Genomic DNA, 14,793 nt, shown 5'->3' on the forward strand with positions numbered 1-14,793 from the left:
TTGTTTTTTCACCATTTTTTTTTCTCTCTCTTTTTTTTTTTTTTTTTTTTTTTTTTCCCATGGAGACGCAAACCACAAAACATATGTTTTTAGACCTTTTAATTTGACATATTAGGCAGCCACTAGCTGCCAAATAGTCACCAATAGTAGTCCCATTAATATTTCTTCATTATACCCAGACTACTCTCCTTGAGGGGAGTATTTGCAGGATTTCTGTCAGAAATGCTATTGTTAAGGAACCCTGTTATTAAAATAAAAAAGCATGTATGCACAATTTTCACAACAATATTTTTATTAAATATTAGTCTATCTCCATGTGATTGTGATTTTCATGAAAGAAAGTCCTAGACCACACGGCTTTTTTCTCTGTTAAACATTGGTTTTAGTTGTGCATATAGAACAGTTCCTGGGCCTCTTTCCAAATCATATAAACTTTTTTCCTTAAAAGATCTGAAAATGGACATAATTTAAGATCACAAGGTATTTTCCCCATTAAAATGTTTCCCAGATTAGATCATGATCTGGCAAAATAAACAGAATTAAATTTGTTGTCTCTTTTTACAGAGAATTCATTACAGGCAGGTTTCTGATTGGGACATGGTTCACTGGCAAGAGTGATAGACTTCAAACATGGTTCTTTTTTTTTGTTCTGAGACAGCACATGTTGTCTGTAGAGATTTTGTGGTATTCAAAATGAATTTAATGGAGCTTTATGCTCTCCTGTTAATGTCAGAGGATAAAATAAGGCAAGAAGTTTTATGGACAAGATGCTTCACGTCCTGCCTCTGCTCCTGGAATCCATGCCCTGTGTTGTTACCCGCACCGTGTTTCCTTTCCCGAGCAACCTCTCTTAAATGCAGGCACTAATTCTGCGGCCAGGTCAGCATCATCCCTCCTTTTATCCTACATGACAGATCTTGTCCCAGGAGCCCTAACCATGTGCATGCTAAAGTGAGTACGTTTGTGACATACTCATCTCTTAACTACATTTCCATACTTATATTTTACCATGTTTACTTTTGTTTACACAATTTCACACATTTTTGTACATATTTTTGTGCTCAACTAGCAACATTTCTGTAACACTTTTTTTTTTTCTTCAAGCTGTATATGTTGCATTTTCAAACAGTTCAATACTTGCTTCACAGACATTGTCTTGCTTTATATTTATAGAGTTAAATGGCTTAGATAGAGTTATAGAAACGTGGCAGCGCAACATATTGCTATTAACTAAAGAATAGTAATATTCTTTATTCTGTGGCAGTTACTATTCCTATTAACTATCCACTCGTAGAAATATTAAGAAAAACAAGAAAAACACAAGAAGCATAGCACTATCTAAACAGAAGCATAGTAAGTATAAAGAAAGGGCTGGAAACTTCTATTGCAGTAACCATGTCATAACAAATCCTTTTGGGGACATAAACTGTTGTCTAGGATTAAAAATTTAGAAATTTAGAGTCTACAAATGCCATCATTCATAGTTGAAAAAAAAATCCAGTAAAACAGATGACTAGCACTTTTGGTGCAAGTTATTCCTTCTATGGCTGTGTACAGTTCACCACCAGTGCATCCAAAAACAATGGTTTGTACCCCAAATAGCAAACATCTCCATTAATGGAAAGAGGAACACTCAGATGCCTCCAGAAAGCTAGGCTTTTGGCATGACGAAAATGAAGATTTAAGCTGCGGCTAAAGTCCACACAATTAATTCCTATTGCAGTGAGGAAATAGTCTTAAATGTTTAATCCAAACAAGAGTTATGGTCCTTTAGGAGAAGAGGACTACATTGACACCACAACAAAACAAAACAACAGCATCTACTTTTCTGAGACATACCTATTAACTTTAATTTGCTATTTTCGTATTTTCTAATGTCTAGGTCTAAGCAAGACCTCATTTTCTGAGAGATGCTCTTTTTAAAAAATTCTTCCTTTCCAGGGCGCTCCCTATGGAAAGATATCTGCAGCCTTTTGATTTTGGTCCCAAAGTCATGCTTTCAAACGCAGCCTCCTCAAAACTGCATAAAAGACTTGCTGCAGCTTTGTGTCCATGAATGAGGTAATAAAAATGAACATTAAAATATGCAACACAAAATATCAGCCTGAAGTATCACAATAAAATGAAAGCTGGCAAGACACTTTACTCAAGAGAGGGAACCAGATCACGTAAGGACTGCAAGGGGCAAAGGAGAGATCTGCCTTTGTTTGCTTTCATTTGCTTTAATGGAGTCCCAAGTATAATGAAGGGCTCTTGGGCAGCTCTGCAGCACCTATGTGAATTGTAGAAGCACTGTGAATAGATTCAAGCCAAGTTAGGCAGAAACCATGAAAGATGTTTGTGAGTGTGCTGCAGCAGCACTCCAAAATGGACCAGTGTGGTTAGTTATTTTACACATGACTCTTAGTCATGTGTAAAATATTCCAAGTTTTACCTATAAAGGAAAGCAGCTCAGACAAAGCAAGGCCATCTGAGAGATGCTCTTTTTAAAAATTCTTCCCTTCCAGGGAGCTCCTTCTGGAAAGATATCGGCAGCCTTTTGATTTTGATCTTCCCAGCCAACCTTTCAAACACAGCCTCCTCAAAACAGCATAGCAGACCTGCCACAGCCGGTAATGTATCAAAAGGTAACACGCTTTGTTAAAAAACACATTGTGAGGATTTTTATATTTTGAAATTAAAGTGGAAGAAGTCTCTGTGGTACAGAAAAGGGGTTATTTTCTATTCTGCTGATGAAAAGGAAGTCATGTTTTCCTGACTTGCTTTATGGATGATTTATTTTGATATGACACATTCAATTTTGGTCCTTAAAAGCAATCTCTTCTGTCCCCACCCACCCTCCTCAACCAAGCAGGCCTTTTTCAAATTACATAAAAACCTGGTTTTCAAAAATAATTTCCCTGGGTGAGTTCTGAGCCTTATCTGAGGTGTGTTGGCGAAGTATGGAGAAAACACACTCACACAGGTCCTTCACCAACAATATTGAGGGGAAGCCACTAGCTGATTTGTGAAGTCACTGAATAGCAATGGCTGCAAGTGGCATGACTAAATATCCATCGTTTTGCTCCAGCCTTTTGAAAATGGTTTTATCTTTCATTCTGAATGACCTGTAAATGAGGAGGAATCATTTAATCCATCACTGACTGATGGTGACAATCATAAACATGCTGTCATTGGTTTTATCTGTAACAGTTAATGGAAATCTCAAAAAATGTAAGGTCTTATGAAGAAAAATGAAGACAATAGGGATTTAGAGTGCTGAAAGTCAATTTACAACAGCTTGCTGTATAGGAAAGATAATATTTTTTCTGACTAAGCCTGCAAATGAGGACGTTTGAATAGTCATTCATTAATATACGGTAACTGTTAGTTAATGTTTAACAAGTCAGCCCGGGTATGCTGCTATGCTGTGTGACACTTCATAGCAACAGCACTTGAAATATTTATTTACTTATTGTTTCCTTTCCATAAATAATGAAATACCCAAGATCCTACTTGTATTTCCCTTGTTAAACAAAACACACTTGTGCGTAGATTTAAATGGGCCACATTTCCCTTTGTGAGCTGCCAGAGACTTCAGCTATTTCTATAAAGAGCAACTTACCCTCATGGCAGAGTGAAATTTATTAATTTTTCTCTATTTTTTTAAAAATAAAACTTTCATACGATCTGTTTCACGTGCTTTCTGCTCCATAATCCAAAAGATTGCATCGAAGACTAGCTGGTGAGAAGCTGGTTTTACTCTCCAAGTCGCATGCTCTTTGCAGAGTGTGTACCTGAGCAGGTGCCGGAATGTGGGCTCCCATTTCTAAATACAGATATTCGGGTATTAGGTGTCAAAAGAGAAGTGGCCTAATTTACAGAGTTGTAAAGGTTTGCAGCTTTATTGAGGTGAAGCAGTTAAACTTTGGCATTACTGAGCTTTTTAGTGAAAGTCTCTGATTTTCAACTATTTAACTGAAGAGTTAACAGTGGCTGGTATAAATCAAATGATTACAGATGTAATTAAAGCAACAAGTCCAGCGTGCAGGCATGCAGCACACTTCTACCCTCCCTGGCCAAGAGGAGGCTGCAGAGCACAAGTAACACCTCATCAGACGCAACATCTCCCCTCCGTGAGGCTATGGCACCATCTGCGGGTGAGATTGCTGTCCAAACCGTTTGCCACAATTCGCCCTTCTCTCGAATAAGAATTTGGAAAAACAAACGAACAAACAAAAAAACCACCACCACCACCAACAAAAACACGCACGCATAAAAGCATTGGTATATTTTTGGTTCCAGCTGTTTGCCAGCTATGCCGGTCTGTCTGCTCAAGCCCTGCATTCATCTGTGCTTTCCTGTCATTCAACTGACGACGTTCAGTGCGATGTAAAGAGCTGGATTAGGCTGCTCTCCTCAGTCCTGCTCTCCACCTTCACACATGATATGCATACTCCAGATGCTGTCCCAGGCTTGCTTCCCCCATCTCCTTAGCCCAGTGCACTGGTTCATCATAGTTCCCCCTTCCAGAGTGCATCCTTGGGTCCAGCCCCAAATCCAGCAATACTATACATAAATCCTGACTGTGTTTCTATAATCTTGAAAGTTCCTACAGGTTCAGTGCAACAGTCCTTTAATATTTGCTGTTTTGCTACTTCTATTTTTTTCATATTTTTCTTTCCACAGGATTATCACAAGCCAATTTGCAGGAAGTACAGTGATGAAACCTCTGAGGTTTGGGAGTAACAACTCTGGTTCCTGCCTCCTTTCTCTTCTTCTTTTTATTCCATATGTTGGGAATGTTATCCAGGAAGACGTTTGTGCTACGAATACTTCAACATTTTGATATCTTGCATCAGCAACCTCTGTTTTGTCTGGATGAGTTTTGTCTGTGCTTGGGCAATTTCCTCTTCAAAGCTTTTGGCATGTTCGATGTAAACGTCACTTTACCTGGGACTGGCAGGACACAATTGCTCTCATGCAACACTTGGAGAGCACAGAGGGTGGTTGTACCTGCACTGCCCCAGCTTGGTCAGGCAGCCCTTTCCGACTGGGACAGGCACTCTGGCTGGTGCTGGGAGTTGACTGACACATGAATGCAAAAGGACAGTGAAGGGTAAATTTTAACTCAGAGAGTAGTTACATTCTAGTGAAATTTGTAAAGGTTCCATCAGCAGCCATTTAAAAAATATATAATATTTTTACTTTATTGTTAGAGACACAGTTGCATTCAGACATGCATTTGGGAACCCGGTTTATCTGGGCCCGGCAGTGAAAGTTGGTGATCTTTCTGCCTATACTCTGGGACACCTATCTTGCCTAACCTGCTTCTTTCTTGGGAACACATGAAAACCTGATGATTTCCCAGCCCTGAGGAGAAAAATCTTGTATTTCAGTCAAGGAAAGTGATTGTCCCCCTCTACTCTGTGCTGAAGTGGCCTCAACTCAAGTACTGTGTGCAGTTCTGGGCACCACAGTACGATAAGGATGTGAAACTATTGGAGAGTGTCCAGAGAAGGGCTACAAAGATGGTGAAGGGCCTAGAGGGGAAGACATATGAGGAATGGCTGAGGTCACGGCCTGTTCAGCCTGGAGAAGAGGAAGCAGAGGGGAGACCTCATTGCGGCCTACAGCTTCCTCACGGGGGAGTGGAGGGGCAGGTGCCGATCTATTCTCTTTAGTTAACAGTGATAGGACACGAGGGAATGGAGTCAAGCTGTGACAGGGGAGGTTCAGGATGGGTATCAGGAAGAGGTTCTTCACTAAGAGGGTTGTTATGCGCTGTAACAGGCTCCCCAGTGACTTAGTCACAGCACCAGGCCTGTCAGAGTTTAAGAAGTGTTTGGACTGTGCTCTCGGCCATATGGTCTGAGCTTTTGGGTAGACCTGTGTGGTGCCAGGAGTTGGACTCAATGATCCTTGTGGGTCCCTTCCAACTCGGGATATTCTATGACTCCATGATTCTGTGCTTTGACCTGCCTCTGCAACCTGTCCAGACTACAGCTGGCAATGCAACTCCCCATTCCCTGTCCCTACACCTGCTCCTCACACCGCCCCTACTGCCCCAGAGGTGTGATTGTCTCTTCCTACTGCACAGGAGCGTGGCCATGTTCGAGACCCCTCCCTCAAATGTGGCTGTGCCCAGCTGCCACCCTGCACATCATGTGTGCTGTGTGGCCCCCGTGTCTTCACTTGGGCCTATATGGCCCTTCAGCCAGGACCTGTTGTTTGGGAGAACAAGTCCTATGAGGAGCGGCTGAGGGAGCTGGGATTGTTCAGCCTGGAGAAAAGGAGGCTCAGGGGCGACCTTATCGCTCTCTATAGGTACCTCAAGGGAGGCTGTAGCGAGGTGGGGGTTGGTCTGTTCTCCCACGTGCCTGGTGACAGGACGAGGGGGAATGGGCTTAAGTTGCGCCAGGGGAGTTTTAGGTTGGATCTTAGGAAGAACTTCTTTACTGAAAGGGTTGTTAGACATTGGAACAGGCTGCCCAGGGAAGTGGTGGAGTCACCATCCCTGGAGGTCTTTAAAAGACGTTTAGATGTAGAGCTTAGGGATATGGTTTAGTGGGGACTGTTAGTGTTAGGTCAGAGGTTGGACTCGATGATCTTGAGGTCTCTTCCAACCTAGAAATTCTGTGATTCTGTGATTCTGGGGTGGGGATGGCTTCACTTGGAAGCCGCTGGGAAGGGCGGGAAATGGTCTAATTCCTCCTGCTGAGGCCACGTGTGGTGTTGAGGTGAGAGGCAGCAAGGCAAGATCTTTCTGAAAGGCATTTTGCCTGCCACAGGCTCCTGACATGGTGATGCTGCTCTTGCACCGGGACAGACACGACAAAGCTTGAGGTCCATGCCCAGGCACTGAGGCAGCCATTTGACGCCCGGTAGGTGCTGGGGGATGACTTCTTCCCCTCCCAGTCCTCGTGCCCCTCAAAGTGCGCCCGCATCCCATTTCAGGCAGTGCTCGGGGCTGCTCTTCCACCGCTTATCTCTTATTTTTTTAAAGAACCACCATCTGGTTGTTATCCCCAAAGGCCGCGGACAGCCCCAAGCCGCTGCCCCTTCCCTCCGTGCCCCGTGCTGACGCCCATCCCGCCCCCCGGCGGCCATCACACGCCCCGCCCGCTGCATGCGCACGGCGGCGGCAGCGGCAGCGGCAAGATGGCGGACACGGAGTGAGGGCCGTGGGGGGGGGGGGGGGGCGCGCATCGGCCGCCATCGGCGGGCCGCGGGCGGCGTGGGGCCGGGGGGCGGCCGGGGGGCGGCGGCGTGTGGCCGGCGGGGTGTGTGAGCGGCTGCTTGTGCCCCGCAGGACGAAGCGGCGGATCCCGCTGGTGCCGGAGAACCTGCTGAAGAAGAGGAAGGCGTACCAGGCCATCAAGGCTACCCAGGCCAAGCAGGCGCTCCTCGACAAGCGGAAGGTGGGGGCCGCGGGGGGCTGCGGGGGGCTTTCCCCGGGAATCTGCTTCTGTGGTGTTTGTGGGGTTACGTGTAAAACTTCTGTGCTGTGCTATCTACTGTGTATATCCAGTTACATACATTAAAGGCCTGCTGTATTCCCAGAGTGGAAGTGGAAGCCAAACTAATAACGCTCAATAGCCCCCTTTCAAGATTCTCGTTTGAAAAAAGATCCTAATGATGTGTCTAATCAAGTCTCTGCCTGCTCTGAAAATCTGAACTAATTTCACAGTTGACTTACAGTACGAAGTAGAACTAAAGACATGCACCACTATACTCTTTAATTCGAAAGTGTGTAATATATTTTAGGTATGTTATTGGCTAAATTCATTAGGTAAATGCTAAGTATTTGCACCTCCTTATATGAGGAAGCACTGTAATTTAGGTGGATGTATGTGATCCTGAACTAAGCATAGACATTTAAATATATTTTAAATTAAAAGGAAATATGCTTTCTCTCTTCTCATAATTCTGAAAAGTTTTTTTTCAAGTGAGCTGGGCTTTCTGTGTTTAAATTAGTAATACTCAATTGAATGCTTCTTTCTCCTTTCTTGCATGTGTACCTTTATAGAAAAGGAATTAAAAGTTAATTTATTTTGGATGGTTACTTTGACTCATAGTGGACTATTACTTTATCATCTGTTTTATCCAGACATGTTGTTTCTGGCTTTCCAGGTGACTAACTGAGCTGTGTATGTGGCTGTGTCCATTTAATTTCTCCTGTAACTGGAAGCGTTCTTGGTCTTGCCCTGTCTTATTGCTAACTTATTCTGTTGAAAGAACTCCCATGTTCACTGGAAGCTACAGCTAGCTGCTTAAAGTTTAAAACTTTGCATGTTGTCCTTCAATTCTGTATCATTTGGGCTTGGATTTTCAAATCTATTTTCTTCTTACTGCCTCCAAAAATGTAAGAGCATAGTTTGTGAAGTTCTGAATTTCATCTGGCCTTTGAGATGGTAGCTTCTAAGATTGTTGGGAAGGGTAATCGTTTCTTATTCTTTTGTCTTTAGTACCAGAAGGGGAAACAAATCCAGTTTAAGCGCCTTGAGATTTTTCTTCGAGATTCATGGCGCAAACACCGAGACGAGGTCCGGCTGAGGCGCATGGAGCAGAAACCTGGACAGGTGGCTCTGCCTAAGGAGCACAAACTAGCCTTTGTTGTGCGGATTGCAGAGTAAGAAGTCTTTGTTACTCCTTATCTTTATTATTGCTACTGTTTGTAACTGTCACATCCTTTCTAAGCAAAGGAAGTGTGATCAAGCCAGACGGGTCTCTGTGCAAGTAACCTGGGGCCGTTTGGTGCTGTACTAAAGAAATATGGTAACTGTTAGTATTTTTTTCTGATTCAGGATTAGGGGAGTGAGTGTGAAGGTAAGGAGAGTGATCGAGTTGCTGCGGCTGAGAAAAATTTTCAGTGGAACATTTGTTAAACTGTCTCCATTAACGCTGAAGATGCTGCGGATTGTGGAACCTTACGTGGCATGGGGGTAGGTACTATTCACAGGATTTCATAGCAGATTGTATGTAAACATCACATCTTTCTCATGTTTCATGTGCTGTCACAAATCTATAGCTAGCTTGGCCAGTAGTGGTCTTTGGCAACTTTACATTTAAATCTTGTTCCTTTTCATCTTTGCAAATGTGTATTGGTTACTTTCCTACTTAAGTACAAAGAATTAGAATGGGACTTTCTGCTGCATCGTATCTCTCCAGTATGGAATCTGATGTCTGTTTTTATACAGATACCCTAACCTGAAATCTGTACGAGAGCTTATCCTGAAACGGGGCCAAGCAATTGTTAACAAGAAGAAGGTACCTCTGACAGACAATATGCTGATAGAGGAACATTTAGGTGAGGAAGAAGACAAGAAAATGAAGTGAATCGAGGGGAGAAGGGGGTGCTGAGAGTTTGCATTCTGACCCGAGGGAAGGGAGGGAGACAAATTCTGCAAGACTTGCATGTGGAAGACTGCAGTCCTTGGATAATGTGAATAAAGATAATACCACACACATGAGATGTGCCCCTGTGTGTGTGGTATGTGTGTTTGTTCATTTCATTTTATTTTATTTTTATTTCCTTGCAGGGAACTTTGGTATTATTTGCCTGGAAGACCTTATTCATGAAATCTATTCAGCTGGGAGGTATTTCAGAAATGTCACACAGTTTCTGTGGCCTTTCCATCTGTCAGTGGCCCGCCATGCTGCACGAAATAAAGTGGGTTTCCTGAAGGAAATCGGTAAGCCTGGCTGCAGAGGTGAAGGAATCAACCAGCTTATACGTCAGCTGAACTAGACAGGTGAGGAATGTCTGTAGTCTAACTTCTAAATCCTACGTTACCTTTTATCTGTCTTCCTAAGAGTAACTGTACTGTCACCAGGTGACTCTACAGAAGTGACTGTCAGGGCCAAATAGTGAAGACTGCGGGTCACATTAGGTACTGGAAAATCCTGATGGATTCCTCCATAAATTCTTGACTATTGGGAGATTTCATTAGCGACTAAAGGGACTTAATTTTATTTTTCTTTCTTGTTCTGCAGGGTCTTTGTGAAAACATCAGGATTGAGAACCTGTTCCTCTTCACATGTAATTTTCACAGACCTTGACTCTCTCCAGTGATCTGCTACATCTCTTGATTCTTGCTGCCTCTTAAAAAATAAACATAGATGATGATGGAGATACATTTTGGGCTGGTCCTTCTTGAGGAAGAAGAGAAACTGTATTTGGTGCAATAAAAAAGTGACTTGAACTTCCTGGAGCAATCTGGCTTTGCTATCTGTAAAAGAAGGGGTTTTATTTTTTTTTATATATTCCTTCGTGCTGACTCTGTACCAATTACATCCTGAATAACACCTTTACTATTAAGCATGGGTTGTCACTTCCTTATATAAACTTGTTACAAGTGACTTGCACCCAGTGCTTTCATCCAGTCCTCCCCAAGGGAAGAAGTGCTTGAAATTGTTCTTGCTGTTGAAGTGCACCTCCTTGTAGATGGGTAGTGCAGTCAGCAGGTTGTTGCTGACAGGCAGAGGAAAACACTAGGATTTACTCCTCTGTTACCACAGGGAACAGTGTAACACTTCTTGCAGCAGCTAGATTGTATTTATTTTAAAATCCATGATTTTGCCATACTGATTTAATTAAAAGACTTTGCAGCTGTGCTAGATAGGAACTGCTAGAGATAAATATTCTCTGGTAGGAAAGCCCATATGCATACTTCACAGCTGTATTACAAAACTATTCAGTTTTTTTAAATAAACTCTTAAAATGATATTGTTATACCACTTGTGCTCTGATTGATTTATAACTGCGTAAATGAGTAAGTAACTCAACTGTGGCTAGAGGGAGTTCTGAAACTATGCAATGTACAAAGAGAGAGCTCTGTGACTACCCAGTAACCATCTCTGTTAAACATGCTTCTCAGCTTGCAAGAGGCTTACCTTACTTTCAGAATAACAGTGTAAGTACTTTGAATCTTCTAGATGGATGTTAATACTCTGGCTGAAATGAACACAATAGTTCAGCTGGAGGAGACCTTCCCAGGTCATGTAGTCCATTAGTCCCCTGCTCAGGGCTAACTGAAAGTTAAAGCACATAAACTGAGGGACCTGTCCAGACAGCTCTTGAACACTTACAGGTATGGGAAACTTGGTGAAGACAAAGTAAGCGTACAAAGGTTTTAATCAACGTTAGAATATACTAGGGATATTGAAACATGAAGGATACATGAACCCAGTTGAAACGCAACACTACTTAACTATTAGGTGTTGTGGCATACTGCTACTTGAAGACTCAAGTAGAGGGAAACTATAAGTAATGGATTTCATATTGACTAGATAGCACTTGTTTTGTGACTCAGGAAAGGGGTAAGGTAACTTGAGGTTTGTGTTTTTTTCATAAGTAGACATGCCTTTAGGTTACTGTTTGACAGGTGATAGCTAGAGTTCATAGAAACATCTAAATTACTACAGTGGCTGACTTAAAAAATCAAGTTTTATTCCATAAAACAAGAATACAAACATAGAAAATGTTTGACAGACATTTAAAAAAAAAAGACATACACTGAAGCAGAACAGCGCTCCCCAGAAGAACAGAGGCCCCATTTCTAACATACAAGACTTCACATATTTGAGCTTTTTCTGATAAACAGCTGCTTTCATTGTAAAGAGGTACACATCACTTCAGAATTGGTCTTGATTACTTTTGGATTATTCCTGGTAATAGGAACATCTTTATGTGAAAGAATGGCATGTCAGGAACAAGAATTTTAATGTCAGTCTGCTAATAGAATGCAGTTTATACAGGATCCGAATTCTACCAACTAATCCTAGACTCGAGCATTATTTTCAGTGAATTATGGACAGCTTAGCACACCATTACTTTGGTGTGTTCAGTTAAGTAAGGATTTGCCTACCATTATGAACACCTTATTTAGACCTCTTTATACAATGCCAGCATAGTCTAGTGTTACACCACATTATCAGACATGCTTTGCCTTTTTTCTGTACCACACTTCAGCAAGAGCAATGGTGTGTTCATAATAGCTGAACTACGAACAGAAGCTATACAAGATGACAAGGTATGTACAAGAACCCCTGTCTCAGGGAAAGGAATCCTTTTTGTAAGCTACCATACTATTTACTTTGTGGATCGTTGTAGTGAAGGAACGAAGGCGAACCTCTTCTGAATTGGCAATGAATTGTGGTCCTGACTCTTCCCACTTTTCTGGCACAGCCATATCTTTATCAGTGTAAATCAACAAGTCAAAGGCACCTGAAAGCAAGAGGAAACAGATTAACAGTTATACACACACAGGAAGATGCCATGTTTCAACTTAGTGACTCTTCTAGAATTTGAGACATGCCAATGATATCAGAAGTTACACTGACGCTATTCACGGAGAAAGAAAGAACAGTTAAAGCATGAAAAATAGTCCTGGTTAACATTCATATGCACAGCCATCTTACTTTTCTCCTGAAATGAGTATGATGCAATTTTTTGTTTTGAAGTGTGTTGAAACACTGTGAGCTGGGCTGTACATGGCACTTAGTTCAGGTGATCTCAATGCTTAGCATTTATGAGTCTGTCCACAGCTGTAATCACAAAACATTTTATTTATGAAAATTATGTTCCTCAGAGTATATTTAGTTTCATCCAGCTGGTTAGGTCACCTTGAACTGTAACATTTTGACAAAAAGAGCTTCAGGTAGTTTTTGGAGAAAGTACCACTAGCATCTTCTAATGAAGTTGTTCCAAGTTCTTCAATGAGAGCTAGAGCGCAGTATGTTCATTAGCAATTACTTTCACTACTGTGCGGGAAGCAGTATGGAACAATCCTTAGAGTATTTCACCTGACAGACTGCTTCCACACTGTACACACTTGTAGATGATCTGTCTGACAAAACCTAATGTTCTCAAATGCAATGGTATATGACATTTCAAGTAATAATAAGAAACCCCCAAACCAAAAATAGCCAAAAATATTTTCTACAATGGAAAAAGTTGTTCGGGCTTTTTGAAAATGTTTGATTGTTTCAAAGAAGTTGTGAATACTCACAGGCAGTTTCCAACAGAGGCAGAAAAGTTACTGTGGCAGTTATCTGTCTGATAACAGACCGAATTTCATCCTGAATAGCTTTCTGAGATTTTTCTCGGGGTACACTGGAAAAAGAGGAAAACCATTGAAAGAGCAAATTTCAACCTACTGTAAGAACAGCTTTCTTTAAATGCAGTTCTGCTAAGCTGCTGGTGGTTTGTTTGCTGTGATCATGCATAGGAGGGGCATTCTTTTAAGCCTTAGGTAAACAGGCTTGGAACACTGTCAGCTTTATTTTATTTTTGTTTGTGAAACTTCACAGTATTTTTAAGGAACACTATGATTTATTTTCAGTCTGGAATGGATGAGAAAGTTTTGGCAGAACAACGGGAGAGAAGCAATTCTTCAAGCCACATCAGTTATACAGGATTTTAGGTTTGACAGGGCACCTTCCCTGCTCTTATTGAGACAAAGCTGTGACAGCTGCTCAGAGGAGGCAGGACGGTGCTGATGCACAGGGCCATCGCCTGTTGCCTGCACCACAGCCAGGCCCAGAGGCACACCCTTACTCACGTCTCGTCCTTGGCAGTTTTGTCGCACTCTATGTCGAACTGCCACCGCTCCAGAACCTCGTTGCTTTCGATGCTGGAGATGACCACCACCAGGCGCTGCACCAGGCACTTGCAGAGCCACTCTGAAAGAAGCAGCCCGGGCACAGTTAGCGGCGGCGCCGACCCCAAGCAGCGACCCTGCGCCTCCATCCACCCCCCCCCCCCCACCCCCGGGCACCTTTCATCTGCTCCACCACGTTGTTGAGGTAGTTCTTCAGCTCGGGGTCGGTGGTGACCAGCAGGGTGAGCCCGTACTTCTGGACGCGGGTGAAGGTCTCGGGCGGGTAGATGCCCCGCTGGTACAGGATGCTGTTGATCCCATAGGCTGGGGGGCGGCATGAGGCGGCATGAGGCGGCAGACCCCGCGCCCCCGCCCCCCCTCCTCACCCACCGGCCGCCATTTCGCGTCGCAGCACGGGGGCGAGCGGGCTGCCTTCCTCCCCTCCTCCTCCTCCTCCTCCTTGTCCCTCCACACCCCCCCCGCCGCCCCTTAGCCCCTTACAGAAGAACTCGGCGACGATCTCGGCGCTGCCCCGCAGGGTGATGCCCTGCTGCTCCCGCACCGCCTGCCTGGCCATGGGGCCGCCCGCTCCCCGCCGCCCGCTTCGAATCGCGGCCCCGCCCCCCCCGCGCAGGCGCGGTGCCGCGGCCGCGCCGCCCCTCCCGCCCCGCGGCTGCACGGCGCCTGCGCGCGGGGCGGCCGTTAGCGGGCGGCCGTTGGCGGGCAGCGCGGTCCCCTCACGGAGATGGGGGGGGGATCTTCACCGTCGTCACTATAAGGGGCCGTCGGGCGCAGAATAAAATCGTTTATTACAGTTTAAGCGTCTCACGAATTTTGGGTGCTGTGGGGTCGGTGGGTGTTCGATCCGAACCGCCCCCTGCGGGAAGGGTTCTCAGTCCCGTAGAGTCCAAGCGGCAATGGGTAACTCACAGAGGGGGAATTGCCTGTATGGTCCTTACATTGGCTAGGTGCTCAAAGAGCGAGTCAGTAGCGTGGTTGCTTGTTTTGTCACAGCAACATATTTTTATCAAAAGCCAAGGCTGTCTTTTGGTTCCAGTGTTCACTCCGACAGGAAATACGGTTTGTGTTGGGGTTTGTGCTGCTGCTGTGATTAAAATGCATAATATGGTCCTGCTCATGTGCTGGAAATTCTGAAAGGGTATAATAGTTTTATTAATCCAGAGAACTTTATTCAGGGCCTTGATCACTA

General features: G+C 43.8%; 2 protein-coding genes across 2 annotated transcripts; one reads left to right on the plus strand and one right to left on the minus strand.

Moving 5' to 3' along the window:
• The first annotated feature begins 6,916 nt into the window (after nt 1–6,916).
• RPL7L1 (ribosomal protein L7 like 1) lies at nt 6,917–10,714 on the plus strand. The gene is made up of 7 exons (XM_084518775.1): nt 6,917–7,154; nt 7,292–7,400; nt 8,448–8,611; nt 8,787–8,924; nt 9,180–9,289; nt 9,522–9,734; nt 9,976–10,714. The coding sequence occupies exons 1-6, from the start codon at nt 7,141–7,143 to the stop codon at nt 9,728–9,730; spliced, it is 744 nt and encodes a 247-aa protein (XP_084374901.1). The 5' UTR covers nt 6,917–7,140; the 3' UTR covers nt 9,731–9,734; nt 9,976–10,714.
• Nucleotides 10,715–11,410: 696 nt separating this feature from the next.
• On the minus strand, nt 11,411–14,198 carry MAD2L1 (mitotic arrest deficient 2 like 1). Its single transcript, XM_084518776.1, has 5 exons — nt 14,085–14,198; nt 13,761–13,907; nt 13,545–13,665; nt 12,993–13,096; nt 11,411–12,208 (listed from the first exon to the last, which is right to left on the minus strand). Exons 1-5 carry the CDS (start codon nt 14,158–14,160, stop codon nt 12,036–12,038), a joined length of 621 nt encoding a protein of 206 aa, XP_084374902.1. The 5' UTR covers nt 14,161–14,198; the 3' UTR covers nt 11,411–12,035.
• Between the last annotated feature and the right edge of the window lie 595 nt (nt 14,199–14,793).

This window comes from Aythya ferina (assembly GCF_964211825.1).
Source record: "Aythya ferina genome assembly, chromosome: 4".
NCBI classification, from domain to species: domain Eukaryota; kingdom Metazoa; phylum Chordata; class Aves; order Anseriformes; family Anatidae; genus Aythya; species Aythya ferina.